General features: G+C 34.2%; 1 protein-coding gene across 1 annotated transcript in view; it reads right to left on the bottom strand.

Moving 5' to 3' along the window:
- Window positions 1-15,093, bottom strand: part of LOC129220325 (piwi-like protein 1) — a 111,241-nt gene extending 96,148 nt beyond the window's left edge. The window contains exons 1-3 of the mRNA XM_054854725.1: window positions 14,921-15,093; window positions 3,266-3,396; window positions 1,068-1,284 (exon numbers count right to left, since the gene is read on the bottom strand). Coding sequence (XP_054710700.1) covers window positions 1,068-1,284; window positions 3,266-3,391 — 343 coding nt within the window. The 5' untranslated portion in view covers window positions 3,392-3,396; window positions 14,921-15,093. The remainder of the gene's footprint in view (window positions 1-1,067; window positions 1,285-3,265; window positions 3,397-14,920) is intronic.
- Window positions 15,094-21,040: the final 5,947 nt, after the last annotated feature.

A 21,040-nucleotide genomic window follows, 5' to 3' on the forward strand; every position in this document is an offset into this window, starting at 1 on the left:
TAAAAGAGCTTATTTTTTGCCGCTTCTTCGTATGTGACTAATTTTAATCTTAATTCTATGTTGCTGCAACACTTTCTTCCAGCAAAGCACAGATGACAAGGCAAAGACCACATTTGAGTTAGTAAACAAGACGAAATAATGAAGAAGCTCTGATGGGTTGAATCTTGTCCGGTACTGCAAAAATTGGATAACCTTGCCCCCAGATGTCTCAAAAATACTGTCTGGAATTCTGGTGCGTTCACAGTAAGTTCATGTTTCACTCTCGGAAAATTGCTTCGGAAACGCAAAGTTCCGACAACGGAACGCTACCGACTCTGAACAAATTATGTATAGATGGAAGTAACCGCTTTAGAAAAAGTAATATTTTCATGCCCTAGGAAAAAAATAGAGAATCATTGCAATGATTCTCTATTTTGTGTGTATGACTATCTACGATACACGAAATCACCCTCCTTCCCTCCCTGGGACGACCCTGTTGGGCAATATGCAACTGAATAGCGTTTTGAGTGGCAAGGCAAAAATCAAGAATGTTCAAGTTTGCTACTACAGAATATAAAATATATGAAGTGTTGAAAACAAAGCAAAACTCAAAATGAGTGGTGTCCAAGCAATAAAATCGCATAGCAAAAAGTGGCTACTACAGAAGTGGATGTAACGAGATTTCAAAATTCAGATTCATTAACGAATTGAGGTTTGGTGTCAATCAACTTTCCAGTTTTAATTGCTTTTATGCACAATACTGTTGAATCACTCAAGATTTCTACTGCTCTTGCAGCTATTATTTTTTTCCTCTTATTCTTTTCTCGCATATTCTATCTATTTACTCTTTTCCTGGACAATTTTCCATGACTTTAAATAAATTTCCATGACTTTTAATGAAAATTATAATTTTCCATAACTTTTCCAGGTCTGAAATTTGCTCATTTTTTTCCCTTATGACTTTCCAGGATTTCCATGACCCATACAGACCCTGATACTTCTCTTTCAAACTGCTTTTACCATGCAATTCTACTAAAATCTATTTACATATTATACAGAATAGGTTTTCTAACTACAAAAATATTTACCTCTCTTGTCCTGACAATGGGCGGGACGTGTATTATCATCACCTCCATCCATGCCTCTTCGGCTGCGTCCTCTACCTCCCATCTCTGAGCTCACTGCAGCAGCAGCCATGGCTTCCGTTATCGCTTCGACACGTTCAGGACCCACAGGATCGACGCGCGGTGCACCCCTGTGTGTTCTACGCCCACCAGCTCCATTAGGCCCAGGATGTCCAGCAGCCTATACAAAAAAAAGTTTAGATTTTTTTTTATTCAAGGAAAACTTATTAGTTCAATATTTTTTTACTAACAAGATGTACGAAATAACTTAGCACTCAAACTGAATAAAATGAAATCATGAACTAAATTGCTATATAGAATAGATTGAAATAGAGTGCACAAAAAGTTAAGACACTTAAAAATCAGAAAAGCGACTAATTATTTTCAAATTAGTGGTTTGCACCCATTACTTCACAGGTTCAAGAACTTTTACGAGAGCATACAAAGGATAAAAAGATAAAAAGTAATTTACATAGACTGCTGTATTGTAACAGTAAGAAAATCAAAAGTATTACAGTGATGATACAGCAAGATAAACACCGTTAGTGGCCAGTGCTTCAGAGTGCTTACTTAAAAGTTTATTTTTTGAATATAATTCTAGGTCTCCTAATGGATTAACATGTGCAGGAAGCACGTTTCGCGCCTCTTGCGTAAAAATACGTGAATCTTGCATAAAATACAGCAATATGTTATACAGAAATGCATAGTGTATAATAATGTACCAACCTTTTTTGCAGATTTTTTTTATCAGCAGAAATTTTAAACTGCCAATTTAAAATAAAACTTTTTTCCAGAGCTCTGCTACTTTTCTAATGATTTATCCTTTAATTTTTATTTTCCTTTAATTCCTCTCTAATGTTCAGAGTAGTGTTCCATATAAACCTCCATATCAAGAAAAGTTTCATCGTATGAAAAGGGTCCACAAGCCGGGATCCAATTTAAGCAAGTTATAATTAAAGTTTAAACACTATGTAAGTGCTTTATAATTATATAAGTGTACACAATGTACAAAAGAACTGTATTAACCTATGTACTTTCAGAATATACTTATTTTTATAATCAAGGATGAAAACAGCCCAAAGTCAAAAAAAAAAACTTATGTAGCTTAAAATTTAGTTTTTTTTAAATTTTACATGAAATTATACAAATATATTGACACTACGCTATCTTAAATATTAATAGAAAAAATTTTGTGAAAAGCCGTCGTTAAACAGAGAAAGTTAAAAGAGAACATCGTTAAATAGAGCGACGTTAAACAGAGCCAACTGTATATATATATAAGAAAGGTTGAAAATAATAGTCTACAAAAAGGTATTAATGTCTAAGCAGTAGAATGGCATAGCAGATAAAAATGAGACTGTTAAAGAAGCCGATGCAGTCTGATTTCAAAAGCTTCAAAAGCTACATCTAATGATTGCATGATCACTCTCCTGCGTCCCCCCCCCCCAACAGCAATTTACTTCTTTCTATCCAAGAACGAAAGATTGCCTTAGCAAATTTCCTGATGGGAAGGTCGGGGGGGGGGGGAAGGAGGGGGGGGGGGTATTTGTGCAGCTTGAAAGTTGGAAAAATAGTTTTTTCACTTTTTTATAGGTTTTTTCACTCACTTTTTTTTCCGTACTAAATATCGCTTTTATCTTGACATACAATTATGTTCACTACCAAATACATACACTAACGATAGAAAACTAAAGGTCAGAATTAAGCAAGAAACAACCAGACTATTGAATTGTGTCGGATTTGTCTTGTCGGATGTCTTTTCATCCATAAGCTCATTATTTTTTGCATTGAAAAAGGCGTTCCCTGTAACGCCGAAACACGTGTCTGCTGTAATTTTCAAATTTGTGCTTCTACTTACGTTGTTTGTTCTGACTTTACTATTCAGCACAAAGGTATTTATTTATCTTATTATTGAATTGTTATTTATTTCTTATCTCTAAGCCATTTCAATTATGGCCTAAATAATGAGTGAATTTAGGTCAGTCATGCTTAGCAACCTAAAGAAAGGTCATAACATGCTAAAGGATGTTCCCAGTGGGCCCACCTAAAAAACTTAAGCGGATTTTCTCAAGCTTGATAAACTGGCAAAAATAATTTATTCAAGAAATAAAATTAAACAATTTAATAAATTTCAAAATAAGAACTAGGGCAAAAAGCAATACCGGAGCTGCTCTTTCTTGAACTGGTTCGCCTCCAGGTCTCCTAGTTGCCTGGTCACCAGCAGCTTGTTGTCCCCGAGCTCTTCCTCTAGCTTTACCCCTAGCACGACCAGATCCTTCATCAGCCATTTTTTCTGCAAAAAAAACTAATTAGATCGTTACAGCAACATGAAAAAGTATTTTTATGAACAAAAGAGAAAATAAAGTTAAATTCAATAGAGTTAAGACAAAAAGTTATATTTTTACTAGAGACGTACCGAGCACTCGGTAACTACTCGGTACTCGGCCAATACCGAGTAGTTGCAAAAAATTGAATATTGTCCAAGACAGATACTAAAATTTATTTTAAAAAAAAGTGCAAGCATTATATTCTGCTAACATTTAGAATTAAAATTCATACGTCAAATTTAAATTTTGAGAATAATGAAGTTTATAATGCTTCAATGTCCCCAAAATTAATAAAACTTATTCTCTAAAAAATATGCAAAAAAGGTAATAGAAAATATGGAATTTTTTATATTAAAAATGGATTTTTGCTACAAACAAAAATTAGTTATAAAATATAAAAATACCTTTGCTTAAAAAAGAAAAGGAAAAGTGTTCCTGCACATTTGTTGTGTTAAAATTGTTTGGCGGACTATAAAACTATATTTGATTGGTATATACAGTGAAACCCCTCAAAGACTAACATCCCTCTTATGCTGACAATTTTTAATTCCCCAGTTCCAATGCAAATAACATTAAACCCCTGTGCTGCGGACACCTCTATTGCGGACAAAAAAATTGTCCTGTTAGTGTCCACATTAGAGGGATTTTACTAGAATTTTTTTTAATTCCAACTTGATTAATCATACCTTTTATTTACTTATTTTTAAAAATAATTTTTTTGTAAAATTTTTGACACAAACAAAATTGTTTATATATTGCATAATTGAGTTTCAACAGGAATTTTAGTTTTAAAAACTATTATATGGACAAGGAGGTCTATACTACTATTCCAATAAGTTCAAAATTCATCACATGTGTGTCGGTGATTCTTCTTAAAACATAATTGGTACTTGGTAACTCAGCCGAGTAGTAAAAAGCCGAGTACTCGGTAACTCGGTACTCGGCCAAGTAGTGAAAGGCCGAGTACTCGGCCTAAGTGCTACTAGGTACGTCTTTAATTTTTACTGGTACTGTGATCATTATTGGAAAATGAACATCATTTCTACATCTGTAGAGTTCATAAATGCATTTAATAAAAGCCAAAAAACAACCAATTTTTTATATTTACAATCATGTCTATGAATATTTACAATAATCAAAATTGCTTTAACAGAACTAAAACTAATGTACAGGGTGGCGACAGGAACTGTGAAAAAAAGTTCCCTGACTTTTCCCTGATTAAGTTCACCAAATTTCCCTGATTTACGTTACCAATGATAATGGTTTTCTTTCTTTGCTCTACTTGAAATCCATTGTATGTTTGTATAAAATGCAGTATTTTAAACGTTTTAAGTTGTGTTAAGTTGTTGAACTAAAGATATATTTTAAAAAGATGCTACTTTTTTAATAAAATGGTTAAAAAAACATATCAAGTCAATTTTTTTTTGGGGAGGGGGGAACCCTACAAAACAGTAGCATATTAAATTTTTCTACATAGAAAGATTATAGGAAATTTAAAAAAAAACCTTACTTCCAGAAACCACTTAGCATAAGAATTTTAAGAAGCTATTAAAATTACTCTTAAAAACATATGTGTATTGATGACAACTAAAAAATAATTGAAATCATTTTGAACTAAGTTTTCAAACAGTATAATAATTGTTGCAAGTGAAAGAATAAAAGTAATGTAGTTATTCTTATACAACTAATTGACATATTTATGCAAAACAGATGCAACCATTTGACATCCATTCATAGGGAGCTTTTCTCTAATCAAGAACATAGGTTTTAATGAATGAATACAGCATTTTAACAATAAAAAAATAAAGATATTTACTTAAGTACACAAATTAACTCTATTTCAAATGATTTCAGTATGTAACGAAAACAAATCTTAGATTGCTTTTGTAACAAACTTTGAAATGCAAAAAAAAAAAAAAAAAGCAATCGGTTAATTTCAAAATATATAAAAGAAGAATACAACTTGGTTATAAAATTAAAGAATCACTTAAGTCTGAAGAAAAGAAAACCTTTACAATCTGCGACGACAACAAATAGTATAACGGCAAAAAACGAAGTTTTTCTTATTGAAAGTTCAATTTTAGCAATTAAATTTAAAACACGAAGTAATAACTTTTAAGCTTTTATAGAATTAATTCAAAAACCAAAGATTTCTTCTTGAAATCATGATTACAGTACGCTAATTGCTTCGAGACAATGGAATAAAGGCAAAGGAGCTAAGGCATTAATGAAGGCTTCCTCTTTGCCTATATGGTTGTTTATTTTACGTAGCATTGAAAGCGTAAAATGAAATTTCAAGCTAGGTAAAATAAACAACCTAACAAACACAGAAGCAATCTTAGGAAGTTCATCCTGTGGTTAATAAGTAAGATTCAATACTTTGACGTTAAGGGAAAAAGATGCCCAAATATGCGGCAGTCTATAATCGCACCTCATTAATTTTACTTTTTTTTTTTTTGAACAGATAATTGGCGGAAAATGCGTAGGGAATTAGAGTACTTAATTTTGTAAAGCAAAAAAAATTTTTTTTTCTTCATAAAATCAATTTTCCCTGATTTTTTGTTATTTTTTCAAAATTCCCTGATATTTCCCTGACTTTTCCCTGATTAATAAAGTTCCCTGACTTTTCCCTGATCTCCCTGATCTGTCGCCACCCTGATGTACCCTACTCTCACTCAGTGGTGCACCCAGGATTTTTTCTTGGGAGCAGGGTTGTCCCATTTTGTCCACCCCAAAAAAAACCATCCCGGAAAAAATGTCATTTTGTCCACTTAATCAGCAAACTGAAAGTTTTGAGTTAAAAATTAGTTTTTAAAGCTTGGGGTTTCAAAACATTAAAAATCACATTTAATAAAAAAAACTACTTGATATTAATGAAAGAAATGTTGGCATGAAGTGAAATCCGTTCTTGCAATACAAATACAAGTGTGATGATCAGCAACAGTCTGACTAGGCTGTTCACCTAGTCTATTTTTTAGTACCCAATGAAGATTAATGGCCCTTTTAAAGCTTTCTACCCTCTTGCCTATTACAGCCTCTTGTGCACTGTTCCGAGTACCCACAACCCTACTCAAGTAGTAATTTTTCTTAACTTGTATGGCATTAACATATCCATAAAATATGCCAAGTACATAAATATTTTACTATGGAGTGACATCAATAAAAACTCAAATATAACAGATATAAAATATTTTTACTATATAAATCTGTTTTGTATATATATCTCCAAGCATTTCATTTGACTTTCCCCCCATGGAGTTTATTTTCTACTATTGTATATAATAGTCTAATCATGCTCAATAGTTTATTCATTGTTAAAATTTTATTACTTTTCAGTAAATTATGATCTAAAATTCACGGCACAATGAGTAATTATTTTTTTTATAGATTTATGAAATTCTAAAGCTAATGATTGATTCTATTTTAATTAAATGATTAATTCATAATAGAAAATGTATTAGAATGATATAATATTATAACACCATAACAATAAATGTACGTATAATCAGATTATTTTTCATTTCGTCCAGTTTCTTTCGGAGTCGCGGATTTTATTTACAGAAAAGTGGACAAAATAGTAATGCCTTTGAGGGGCTAGAATTTTCGTAAGGAACTCTCATTCTTGAAATGAGGGACATATTTAGAGACCGCACCTTCTGTTGCGATTTTTAGACCGTTTCGTTTTTGTTCGTGCTGAGCCCATTGTATCAGACGGAAATTGTGCCCAAAAAAGTAATGTTTGTTAGAAAAAGGACAACCTGTAACCAAAATAATTAAGCATTCCGAAGACAAAACAATGTTCTTTTTCGAAAAGTTAAAAAAATTGATGAAACCAAAACCGATGGAAATATATCCAGAGTTCTTGTTTCAGACTCCAAAAGGTCTTCATTCGCCTCCAATTTTTCGACAATTGAATAGTCCAAATTATATTCATAAAATTTTAAAGAACATTTTTGCCGCATATTTTACTATTATTTAGTGAAGTTTATTGTATTTTTCTGCATACAAGATGGATGTGTGTCTTGTCTAGTATTATGCTAATGTTTAATCAATAGCTGAATGTATTATGTTCATAAAACATTTAATTTTTATTACATTTTCATAATATTTTCTTTTTGTATCATGTTGGCTGGTGATACTGGTCTTAACAGGTTATAATATTACTTATTTAATAACTCAATATTTAAATGGCCGATTTTGTGCTTTTGTCGACACCTAACGAGACCTAAGTTCAAGATAATATTGTTGTACGTGAGACTACATTCCTTGAGCGTGACTCCCCCCCCCCCCCACCTCCTAAAATGAAATCTTGTATCTGCCCCTGGTTATAATGCTTAGATAAGACACAATTTTGTTTCATGCTTACAAGGTTTCCATCATCATGTGCGTTTTTAATGTAAAATACATTGAACAATAAACATTTTTTTTAAACTATATTAGCCATGGCATACAAGAAAAACTAAATATTTATTTTGTTCTTAACTTTTGATCTCTGACTAAATTCTGGAATAAAAATATAAGAAAATCTGTTACACACAGAAAGAAGGATCTATGTAGTTTTGCCTGTTGAAGTTAAATATAATGCAGTGTTAAATTTAGAGCAATATGTTCTAAAAACGCAAAATTTATAAAAATGAAATTAAAAAATCATTCGACTCAAATCAATTTTAATCTAATTTTAATAGAAATTTGAAATAAGCTGATTTAAATTGAAGAACCCTGAAGAATTTTCTGAAAAGTCTGTTTTGGTTGATTGTATTTTTGTGAAGAATTAATAAACAAACCTAAATTTCTTCAGGCTAGACTCATGTATGGTTTCATGAAGATTTTTTATTTTTCAATTATTTTTACACTACTAGAAAATCTAGATCTTAATGATTTGCATAGTCTTCATTTATATCCAAGATGGAAGTAGACAAGACAAAATGCATAAGTTTTCTAAAAGGGAATTAGAAATTTGCTATGTAAACTAGTGAAAATAACTCAAAATTTACCTTTTTTATAACTTATTTTCTTGAAAAATCCATATTTTTTATCCTTTAAATTAACATATTATCCTCATTGCTTTAGATCAGCTGTTCCTCAACCTTTTTCTCTTTGCGAACCCCTTGGAACAGGCAAAAAAGTTCGCGAACCCCCTGATGTTGAAAATAGTAACATGTAAGAAACAATAAAAAAACAGCATGTTTGCTTTCCATTTTTTGCAGCATTTGATTGCAATAAACAAAAATATAATTGTAAAATATCATTAAGTGCAAACATTAATAAAAAGTTAAAACTACATCTACAAGAAAAATTATAAACAAGAAGTTTTATAAACCAACTATTTTTTTAAGCATACTTTAAATTGGGGAAAAAATCCTTAATGCGATATTTGTGGCTGTTTGACGGAACAAAGAAACTGAAAGTTTGGTTCAATGTCTGACAGTTTGAGTCTTAAATCAGGCTCTGCATTCAATCTGCTTCGGTATTTATCTTTGAGATATTTGCTTTACGCAATTCAGTAAATAATATAATTATTATTCAGTAAAACTTTAGATTCCAGAATAAAAAACACACTTCACCTATAAATAAAAGCAACACGGTAACATAAACTAGCATAGGAAGAATATAATTTTGAAGCAATTCAAAAAAATTCACCATCCCTTGCAAAGCACCGTCTTAAAACAAAAATAGAAATGTAGTGTTACAGAATTTACCGCCCCTAGCAAAGTGCCGCCCGGGACGAGTGCTCCCTTTGCCCCCCCCCCACGCTACGCCACTCTTGAGCACCATCCCGATTGGGGAGATTATGGCCCCCCTGCCTAAGTTTTCCCGTTTACAGGAGTCAAGCTGGCTGTTCGGCTGTAATTCATAAGTAAATATATGTGGGATCTCCCAGATCAGTCATTTCGAATTTTTCACGGGAGGGGCAGGGGACAAAGAGAGCATTCGCCCAACTGTAAACACGCAAAGTTTTCAGAAACGGGGTGTTATAGGGATAGGGGGAGGGGAATTGACACCCTTTCCTGACCGGTTTGGGCTTTCCGTAAGGCATTTAAACAACAAATTTGCATTATGCTAAATTTAATTGATGAATAAACACCATTAAATTTTTAAATATGCATTAATATAACATAAACTTAAGTAAATTAATAGAACGATTGATAATTTATTTCTCTTTCGTGAAAAAATAGTGATGCCAAAGAAAAAAAGTCCAAAATTGTTAACACTCTAAACAATTATACTCCAGGAGTGGTTAGGCAGTCGCACACCCAGGAGTACGCAGCCCCCCTCCTTCCCTACTGCCTACCTTCTCTCGCATTGACCCTGATGTTCTAAAATGTACGCTCTGGTAATAACTTTGTGAGAAAAGGATAAAAACAAAAAGACAGATACGTGCAAATCTTAAATTTTTAGAATTAAATTTCCTGTATCAGTGCAGATACTTCAAGTAAAAATAAAATATATTTTAAATTATTCCTGCAAAAAAATTTCCTTCTCTCCTTCCGCCCTTCGCTGGAGGCGGAGAGTTTTGAAGAAACAATAATAAAAGCCATCCGTTGGCCACATAATAAAAGAGTTCTTAGTTCTGTGCTATGCACCGCAGGCAATACTCTTTTTGCCACACCAGAACGAGAGAAACGAGTCTTCTGAAAGCAAACACTAGTAGCGGTTATCTCGCACTCCCCTCTTCCTCCCCTCCCTCCCATCGTGTTCCTTTCCCTCCATGCCCGCTCCAACCCGTTATCCATGTCCAATGTCCACTACTACAATGTAACGACTCCAACAATTGGCTCTTCCGGATCTGTAAGAGCTACAAACTTATTACATCCTCTCTGATTGGTCCTTGCGGATCGATCCGGACCTGTTGCCATCCAAAAAATCTGTTTCGCCGATCTTCGATCCGGATCGATCCTCGGACCCGTTGCCACCCAAAAAATCTGCTCGGACCTGTGGATCGATCCGCGGACCCGTTGCCGTCCAAAAAAATCTGTCCGGATCTGCCGATCTTTTTCTCGGACCTGTGGATCGATCAATCTTTTCTCGGATACGTATCCGCGGATCCGTATCCGAGTCCAACGACACATCTCTAGTTGTGGGAAGGAGTAGGGTCTTCTGGGAAGGGAGAGAGCTTTGTTTCATTCCTTCCCATCCTTGATCTTCTGAGAAACAACAATGAGAGAGGGAATAGGACATTTTCCTAACATTTCAGCCCTTTATGTCCGTTTTTCATCTGCACGTGGAAATTAGGCTTAGCTAAATTTAGCGCATTGCTAGTGATTCTGTAGCAATCTTTTCACATCTGTTTCTGGAAAGTTAACTTTCTGATTGTTTCCTAAGAAGAACATAGTAAAAAGCTTACTGGGCTAAAATGCAAGGGTATTTTTAAAATATCTTGGATTTTTAACCTCCATCCCCAGCCCCTCTAAAAGGCCATTTGAAATGGAAACATCGCATTGACAGGGCGTTCATTCAATTATTTCCTTTTTGCTAAGTATTTTTATTATCTTTGTATACGCGCGCGATTCATATAACAGATTATTTAAAACACTTATTGACATAATAAAAAGCATACTTTTGACATACTTGTGCTTTTTTCTAACAAAAATAATCTTGCACTGTTTCTTTTCTTTTTATAAATATTATACAATTGCTTTTAAAAAAAATCACACAATTAAAATGCCGAAATATTAAATTTTCACAAAAATTGTCTGAGATAAAAAATCTTAGCTTGGCCCAAGCTGCTTATTCATTGCATTTAGGAGCGCATACATCTGCCAACACATTTGTGTTATGAATTTGAACTCCAAGACTAGGAAATAAAGCTGAAATAAAGTCTTTTTAGTTTTGCAACTTGCTATCACTGCATTTTTGAAGCACTGGCACACAGTATTTTAAGTTAATTATTCTATTTGAAGTGTAATATATTTAAAAAAGGAGAATTACACTCATCAAAATTTTGATGTCTACTAAAATACTTAATGGCACAATGCACATTACTAGGCAGTTTCTTTGTTAGGAAGGGGATATCAGTAATTAAATACTGTTCTTCTTAAATTGAAATTCAAAGGCTTTTGAAATGCCTAGAATTTTTTTTAACTCTTATAGGTAGTTAAAATTATGGCCTAAAAAGTCTTGAAAAACACCCAAAGCCAAGTTTCAGTATTAGCTAAATGTTCCTATGGAGTGTGGAAAATGTGCTTAGCTTAGTTGGCATTTGTGTGTGTAGGGGAGGAGGGGGGAGCTAACTTTATTCTGAAGACAAGTGCGTTTTCTGGATGAAATCATATTCAATACTAAAGTGACGGCGATCAAGGGGGGGGGGGGGGGTCATGGTGCAGACTAGACTGTTTGAGTTTTTGCAAGGTGTTTTAAGTGTTATTTCTCTTAATTTTTTTGTAGGGGGGGCATTCAGTACTTTTTGAGTGGTGCCTCATTGGTCTTGGGTGGGGGGGGGGACACCACGTTGAAATAGTGCCCTTTTTAAAAAAGATGCCCCTTTCAAAAGCCAGCACCTTGCCCTTTTTTTTTCTAGAGTGAACACTATTTCTAGTATAATTTAACATAATGTAGAATGGAGATAAATATTGCTACTTGAGGGAGCGATGCCTCCCCCTGCCAAATACTAGAAAAACACACCAGAATGATATTCTCAACATAGAAGAGGAAAACAGTCTACTTTAAGTTTAAATGATGCAGTTTGTACCCGCTCTAAATTCTAAAATTTCGATTTAACAATTTTTTTTGCAAAATTATGATTTTTCACAAAAAACGGACCCTGCGAAAAATCCTGGACAGACCCCTGGTAATAGACGCCGATCGACCACAGGTTCAAACTACTGAATTTAATTTCTCTGTGGCCTGAAGCTATTTTCACTGGTCTATGCTAAGAGGGACCACCAACGATTTTAAACGTAGGTAACAGAAAAATTTTAATTGCCAGATCAACAGGCAGTAATGATAATTGTTGCTGGAGAATTTAAGATGAAAACTTTCAGTTCATACCATTGGGTTCAATCATAATTAGGTTCATGCTAATACAAAATCAAAACTACTCGGCCTACTCTGCCAATATGCCGAGTACTCTGCCAAATTTTGATCAGTACTCTGCCAATACTGAGTAGTTGCAAAAAATTTAATATTGTCGAAGACATTAAAATTAATACAAAAGTGCACCACACGCGTTTTGACATTATAAGGAATTCCTTTTTCAATGCACAAAATGCAAGTTCGTGGATTTAAAATAATCCGCCAAAAGTCAGATTTCTTATTCGAAGGTCTTTACATTCCTTAGCTCACATTTTATGCACTGAAAAAAAAAGTCTCTAATAATGCAGAAACACGTATCTGCAGTGTTCCTTCACATTTGTTTTATTTGCTTTTAAATTGTTTATGTTTGGCAGATAAGAACTACTTAATAGATTGGTATAATTTAATTCCAACTTGATTAATCATACCTTTTATTTATTTTAATTTTAAAAATAATTTTTCTGTAAAATTTTTGACACATTAAAATTTTTTAAATAATACGTAATGAAATTTCAGCAGGAACTTAGTTTTAAAAACTATTATATAGACAAGGAGATCAATACTACTATTCCATTAAGTTCAAAATTCATCACATATGTCGGTAGTTCTTCTAAAAACATAATTGGTTCTTGATAACTCAACCGAGTGGCGAAAGACCGAATACTTGGTCGAATAGTGAAAGGCCGAGGACTATGCCAGTGCTACTTGGTACGTCTTTACTGCTTATTTATGGTTACAATGGAGAAATACATACAGTATGGTTTTGCCTGTAGAATTTTTATCCTTTATCAAACTTGAAGCACAAAGTCAGTTTCACACAAAAAATATCGAGTTTTAGAGAAAGTTTAACAAGGCTAATTGGTTACAGCAGTCAAGAACGTCAATTTAAGACATTCAATGGGAATAGAAAAAAATTCTAATGGAAGTTTTAAGTCAAGGAAGACAAGCTTTTATTTAGCACTAGCGGCCGTCCCAACACTGTTTGGGGTTTTAAAAAAACTATGTTAAAAAAATATCATGCTATAACTTTACTCTAAAGTTTAATAGTAAGCAACATTTTGTCGCATTTTTATGAGGTATTTGTTTGAGGTTTAATTTTTTTAGGAGGAAAATACCCTGATATTTTTCAAATTTACAAAAATTGTGCTTTTTTGATTGCAATTAACTCAAAACAGCTCATCACTAGGGAAAAAACTTTTATATATAATGGTACCTGGCTATGTGTAAAACATCATCAAAAAGCAGCTTGGAATCGCTTGTTTTCTAGAAAATATTTTTTTAAAGCTCATTTTATGCTTTTTCTCACACGTGAAACGTGTCCAGTATGCAGATTAGATCTGCTACAACTTAAAGGATGTAGTAAGAATGCATGTGTGTATAGAGAAGAAAAAGACTAGCAATACTTTTTCTGATTTTTAAATTCATAAACTTTCAGTATACTATATGTTACATTTTTTTCGGGGAGTGGCTTTTAGGGGGAAATAACGCAGGTTAAACTTGCGTGGAAACGGATAAAATCCATACTTTGCGACCCCTTATCTGAAGAAAGCAACCCCCAACCAAAATAACTATGAAGTCGTCATGACTAGATACAGTCCAACCAATAAATATAAACATAACCGTGAGGTGGTGTTTATGTAAAGAGCGAAAGCGCACTGAAATGAGACTTTTAGAATTTTTCTAAAAAAGCGCTGCAAAACCTCAAACTTTGGGAATTTTTTAACGAGCGAAAAATTTTTTTTGGAAGGCTAAAAAGTTCAGAATGTTCACTTCGCATTACCTTCTTTGACACAAAAAAATTAGAAAAATCAAAAAGGGTCACTGCCACACCTTGTCTGAACTTCAAAATAATGGCTCTTAACAATGCAGGCTATTATAATTTTCAAAATTAAATTAGGCACAGAACACAGAAGCTTTCGAAAACACGCAAAAACTGAACAGTTCATTCGATGCAAATGTCAAATTTATTACAGATGTCTCCAAAACCATTGCAAACAAGAGCACATGTAGTAGCTAAAATTAGAACACAATGCGAATTCAAAATATTTTCTTTCCTTATCAATTGGAAAAAAAAAGGTTCTTTCCGATTTAAAAAAAAAAAGGAAAAACTGTAGCAAAAACGTTATGAATAAAACATGAGAGTTTCATTTCGCCAACTTGACTGCATTTGAATTGTCGTTCCAAATTCGTATCCTATATCTTTCAATAATTTTAAAAAAAAAATGTTTCATAAACCAGAACAGCTTTTTTACAATGATAACTTAAAACGGTAAACACTAAAATTTAGCGTTTTCTTAAACAAAATTAAAAATAGAATAAATAGAACGGCAACGTGCAGTGTTGATAAAAAAACAAAACAAAATGGAGGAATACTAAGAACCAAAGCGAGCTGCTCATTTAGTCCCGCGCTTTGAAATAGAATAAAGAAAACTTTCGAGAAAAATTGTAATGTTTAGTACAAATACTAAAATCATTTACCTGCTTTAACACATCAACTAAAATCCAAAAAAGCTTCGAAAAAACAATTACAAAACAAAACTCGACGCACACGCGTAAACTACAACATTTCAACAAAGCTAACACTACCAGAACTGAATGCTGTGGTGGACGAAAAGTGCATGTGGAGCATTGTTAAAAAACAGGTTTGGAACTTGTCCTCCATATCGATAGTTAAAGTTGAAGTGTAGTGTCTTCAAACTATGATCTTCTTGAGCATTATTTAAATTGTTTGGTAATTTTTCAATGCAAAAAAACGAAATGAGATAAACTACAATGATATTCAAAAATGCTAAGCTGTGATGGAGAAATTAAATTTTTGATAGACGTGATTAACTTTTCCCTTGAATGGTAGAATCTTTCTCTATGAAAGAAATGGGAATGTATTGGTATCCAAAGTGCTCTCTTGCATTTGAACGACACAAAAACGGCCAGGAAAATTTAGGGCCGGATTCAAGTGAAACACACACAATCGCAAAAAAGACAATCGCAATCGCCGAGATTTGCAATCGCTGTTGGCAGTCGAATTCAAGTGAAACAATTTGGACAATCGCAAGTGAGAAGTCGGGGTAGGAGCTACTGGTCGATGATAATCGCATGTACTTGGAGCGATTAACTGATGTCAACCAATGAGAGAATTAGGTTTGTGCTCCCTGGGTTTGAGATGGTTAAAATCGTGATGCAATATTTGTTTTGATGTTGAATTCATGTTCGCTCGCGTAATGGATATGTTCCGTGCTATTTTTTTTTTTTTTTTCAACTTTCAGTTCTACAGTTAGAAAAGAAAGCAAACTGGATAAAAAATGTTGCCGTTTAAGAAATGCTTTATATGTTCCACATGCATATTGTATTTGTTTTGAATAAAACGCATGATGTTTAAAGGAAAATTACGATTTGATAATCATCCGATGAGAATGAATTTGATGAGGATCAAAGATTTTCAAATAATCTTCTCACAACGACAATTGAATAATACTTAGAGAATTTTGAATTTAAACTGCCTATTGTAATATCTGTTTGATTTGAACATGTTTGTTTCCCTACGTTGAATACATTTGCACAAGTAGTAAGTAAAAATATGTTTACTTATGAAGCAAAATGAGAGTTTTTGTTAATAGTTTGGGTTATGTACAAGTTTAAATTCAAAAGTTGGAGCCAATTTCTAGAATAGTTACAAATAATCACATTGATAAGATACATCGAGTTTTGAAATGCTGATACACATTGTGCAGAGATAAGTTCTTTTTACTTCAACTAAACACATTTTTACTGTATTTTACTTATTTTAGTTCATCTAGATCATAATAGGTCTCTTTGATTTCGTTTAAACAGGTGTGATTGCAGTATATCTTCTTTGTTATTAAGGGAAGTCAGTTGTTTTTCCATCAGTAAAATGTAAACTAATTTCTTGTTACCCTGAAATAAGTGTAGCTTCAAAAAAGAAATTTTATTCAAATACAAAATTATAAAACTAATTACACCTACATGTACTGTAATACGAACAATGAAAGAACACAGTATGACCAAGGCCGGGCCCGAATCTATCAATTTTGAGGCCCCTGTCAAAAATCAGCACGGCGGCTAACTGCCTACTAAATTTCTATGCAACTAAGGGCCGGGGGGCACTTTCAGTGGCATGCCCCCCTCCCCACACACACTGCAGGGTCTGCGAGTATGTAGATCCGGGGCTGACCAAGGCCGCACAGAGGGTAGGAAAGCAGGGGCAGGGACGTCCAAAGAGACTGACCATGTTATCTTTCCTTTTATTAAAAAAGACAGGAATGTGTTAGTATTTTAAATTAAATCTGTACTAATAATAAAGCTGAAAGTCTCTCTGTCTGGATCTCTATGACTCGCATAGCACCTAGACCATTTGACCAATTTTCATGAAATTTAGCATGAGGGTGTGCACCTCGAAGCGATTTTTAAAAAATTCAATTTTGTTCTTTTTCTATTCCAATTTTCAGAAAATTTCTCCGAACAAATTATCACAATGTGGAATAGTAAATTACGAAATCATTATAACGCGGAACTGTAACATGGGCAAGCGAATTGGAGAGAAATTCACCATACATTATTTAAATATAAAGGCGAACCAAATGATCTTTTAATTTTCTACTATAGGCAAAGCCGTGTGGGTACCACTAGTACTGAATAAAAGTAAAAAGAATACATTTTAATGCAGCTAAAGCTCAGTTTAGAGCTCGCTGTCATGTCTTCACTCCCACCCGGCGGGGGATGCCCTGCTCATCCTTCTCTTTGGACAGCCATGTGCCAGGCAAAAACTTTGAAGCTGGCTCACAAGGGGCCTGCTAGCCCTGGAAATGGACACAAAGGGTTGTTTTTGGGCATTGTAGCATAACGAGAAATTTTTTATATGGAGGTGAAGGTTTACTTATAACCGGGCTTGCAGTGTCAGGCCAATTTTAGGTTAGGAGATACAAGTTGGAAGCTTTGAAATTCTAGGAATTTGGAATCTTTTTCCCTCTAGACTATAGCTGTTTCAGGGATACGGAGTAATAGTGGAAATTGGTTTGCTTTTGGGGTAAAAGCAGGGCAGCTGAGAGCCAAGGCGAACCTGTTGTTAGTTTGGTCCCCAGCCCCCACTCTCCTCACAAAACTCTGAGCTGTGACCCCTAGTTTTCGACTAGGCTGCAATGGTCTCTCGTTGGCCCTGCGTAAACAAGTCTGAGATTTAAAAATTCAAATGCATTGCTGTAATACAATTTTCCCATCACTGCCGCACGTAAAGGCATACATTGGCCTTAAACCAGCCATATGTACTTCATGTAGTATTACAGAGCTACATGCTGTATAACCCACCACATGTCAACCGCACCATGCTGCGGACACTCACTGGTGAGATAAATTTACTTTGTCTACCAGTTTGTTGGCGTTCTCAGCTCCAATGAGTTGATATCTGCCTCCAGCTCGGTTGTTCACACTATTCCAGACTGATGAGTTCTAACAAGAACCAAACTGCAGTCTTTGGATGTGATAAACAGACTGTCTGGTACAATTGCAGGTTATTCTCTTGTACATCAAGTGCCGGATCCAGGGCGAAGGAAGCATGTTGTAATATAACTAGATGCAAAACTCAGCTGCAGCCACCGACTGTGCAAATTTTGAAGTAAATGGGCAAAAACATAGCCATCGAGGATACAATGCTGTTTCCATCCTATCAGAGGTTACGGCAGAAGTTGTTTCTGCACATCTTGTCAGGGGCGGATCCAGACTATGGATTTGGGAGGGGAACTTTTCTAGCAAGTATGTTTATGGGGGTGGGGGAGTTATATGAAATTACTCATTGAAAAATAACCACAAATATTGAGTTTTACAACATATCTACTGCTTCTTAATGCCTCTTATGAAAAAAATGTATTCATTACAAATTCTAAAAGTACAATTCTTAAATAATTAGTTTAAAAAGTTTGTTCATTTTTCTATTTGTATGTGCTTAAAGGAAATAATATTTGCACCAGTGGTTCAACCACAAAAGTTTTATAGAGGGTGCACTTTTAAAATTTTCACCATCTGATAGGGCGGTTGTTGAAAAAAAATGTTGAAATTTTAGTCTTAAGGACGCAGTTTTAGACAGCCTCTGGTGATGTTACGAAAAAGAAAGGTTTGGGGGCCACCTGCGGAAATTAAAGTTTTAAAAACGCAATTATAGGCGATATTTATTGACGGTAGGGTCAGAAATGAGATTTTTTTGGGGGGCTGCCTCCGTTTTTTTGTAAAATAGATTTAAATCGAAAATCCCTCCGCTAAATTTTCTGAAATTGAATTTCCAAAAACGCAGTTACAGACTAACTTTGACAATACATCGAGCAGTACGGTTCTGGGGCTTTTCCCAAAAAATGTTTCGAAATTGAAGTCCTAGAAAACGAAGTTTTTGAGCGATATTCGGTAATAAAGGATTTAAACGCTTTCCCCATTAAATTTTTCAAAACCTTAATTTTTTAATGTTCAGAATTTCTACAGGAGCATTCGGACCCTTGTCTGGAAATTTTTCGTTATCGACATCTTAAAAAAATGACTGTAGACCATATTTGGTAACGTCAGGGGTTTGGCAATTTTTCAAAATTGAAGCTCCAAAAAAGCAATTTTAAACGATTCTCGATGTTATTAGAATGCGAGGTGTTAGGTAGTTCTCCCCTTTAAAATTTTCAAAATTGAAGTCCTGAAAACAAGATTTGAGACGCGCTTTAAAGGTATTGGCAGAGGAAGCGGACTTCCGACATTATGAAGACTTTCTTATTTTTCGACCGACTAAAAAAGGCGACTGTTTCCAAGGTACGTTCTATTGTTCTCTTCAATTATAGGAAATGTTTTACAAAAACATTCTACTCGGCCTTCTGGGGGGATCACGGATCCTGTCGCCCTGTGTCCCCCCCCCCCCCTCCAGCCTCCACCTCTAATTGCGCCACTGAATTGCAGTAGCTTTAAATATAATGATCAATCCTTCACCAAATAAATGCAAAAAACAGTTTAAACAGGTTTGTCTTTATTTATTTATTTATTTTTATGCAGGGAAGAGGGGAACATTCCCCAGTTCTCCTCTTTAGATCCGCTTTTGCAATTATCTCCTATCTTTTTCTTGCGCCTTTCTTATAGTTCAAGTTTTGAAAAATGGAATTATTTTCCCGTACTCTCTTTTGAAAATTTTTAGGTACACTTGGGATTTTGGAGGGGGAACGTTCCCCCAGTTCCCCTCCCGTGGATCCGCGCCTGAATCTTGTTCGAGCACTTGCCTATTTCCTAAAAAGGTCTAAATTACCTACGGAACCATTTCTTGTAGTGTATCTGGTTAATACAGTCGAATTTGCTTATAACGAGCCCTGTTTTAACGAGAACTTGGATTTAGCGAGGGAATCAAAAAGCTTTGGCTGGCCTATAAGAGCGTAACTCACCTTATCGAGCAAACCCCGCTTTAAGCGAGCAATATTTTTTGTCAGTCATAAAATTTCTGTCAATTTCCACTGCAGAAAACATTATTCTATTTCTCGAAAAATTTCATTAACATTTTAAATTAAAAAAAAAAGACATAAATCCTGAGAAAAAGTGACACAGCCTTTTTAAAAAAAATTTTTGGAGTTTAGGAGGATTTAGAAATTGTTGAAGCGAATGTTAAATCATTTCCGAGATATACTTCCAAGGATATTGTAGCTCTAAGCCTTAAGCCTTGGACATACTGTCAGACCGGCTTAATCGAATATCGTCGGTTCCAAGAAATATTATTTCATTAAGCGGGGAAATTTTATTTATCTTTTTAAATTTACAACTTGTCTTAAAACATAATAATAAAAAACAAGTTTTTAAGGGAAATAATTAGTGTTATTTCTTAAGTTTTAGAAATAAGCTAAATAAACAACAAAATAATTTCTTATATAAACAAGTATATTACAAGCACGTATGAAAAATTATGAAAAGTAGCTTACAACTTCAGTAATGAAATCTTTATTTTTGGCACTTTTTTTTTCAGAACAACATTGTTTTTTGAAAAATTCCATAATAGGCGATTGCTCGCTCAAGATCTTCTGGGAACACTTTCTGACACCCTTTTCCCCCTCCTTGTCTACCGTATCTTACTTTAAATATTTGTCAATTTATCATCGTCTAAATTGTGTACAATATTTATTTGTGTTATTTAATCAGGTTATCGACTGCACTATTTTTCTTAATGTAAAGATAGTTGGCAATAAATATTACTTTATAGTTTAACCTCGATGCTTTCTTGCAACCGACTCAACCAGTTAACCGATCATGTGCTTTAATCAACCAATCAACAGCTTAAAATGGTAACCGAAAGATGATAGAACGTTACGGTTAGTAACCCGTTACTCACCGGTCGACCGGTGAGGTTCGTCGAATGCAAACAATAAGTGTTCATACTTAATTTTTTTCTAATGAATTCAAAACGTTTCTCATCAAAATTGTTTGTGAAAGCTGATTAATATTTTTCGATTATCCAGGGAAATTATTCGACTAAGCGGGGATCTTTAGTATTGCATCTATGGGGAAATATTCGATTCCAGGAGGTTTTATTCGTATAAACGGGTTATTCGTTTATCCGTTACCCGATTAAGCGGGGCTTACAGT

This window comes from Uloborus diversus, chromosome 4 (genome assembly GCF_026930045.1).
Source record: "Uloborus diversus isolate 005 chromosome 4, Udiv.v.3.1, whole genome shotgun sequence".
In the NCBI taxonomy this organism is placed as follows: Eukaryota; Metazoa; Arthropoda; class Arachnida; order Araneae; family Uloboridae; genus Uloborus; species Uloborus diversus.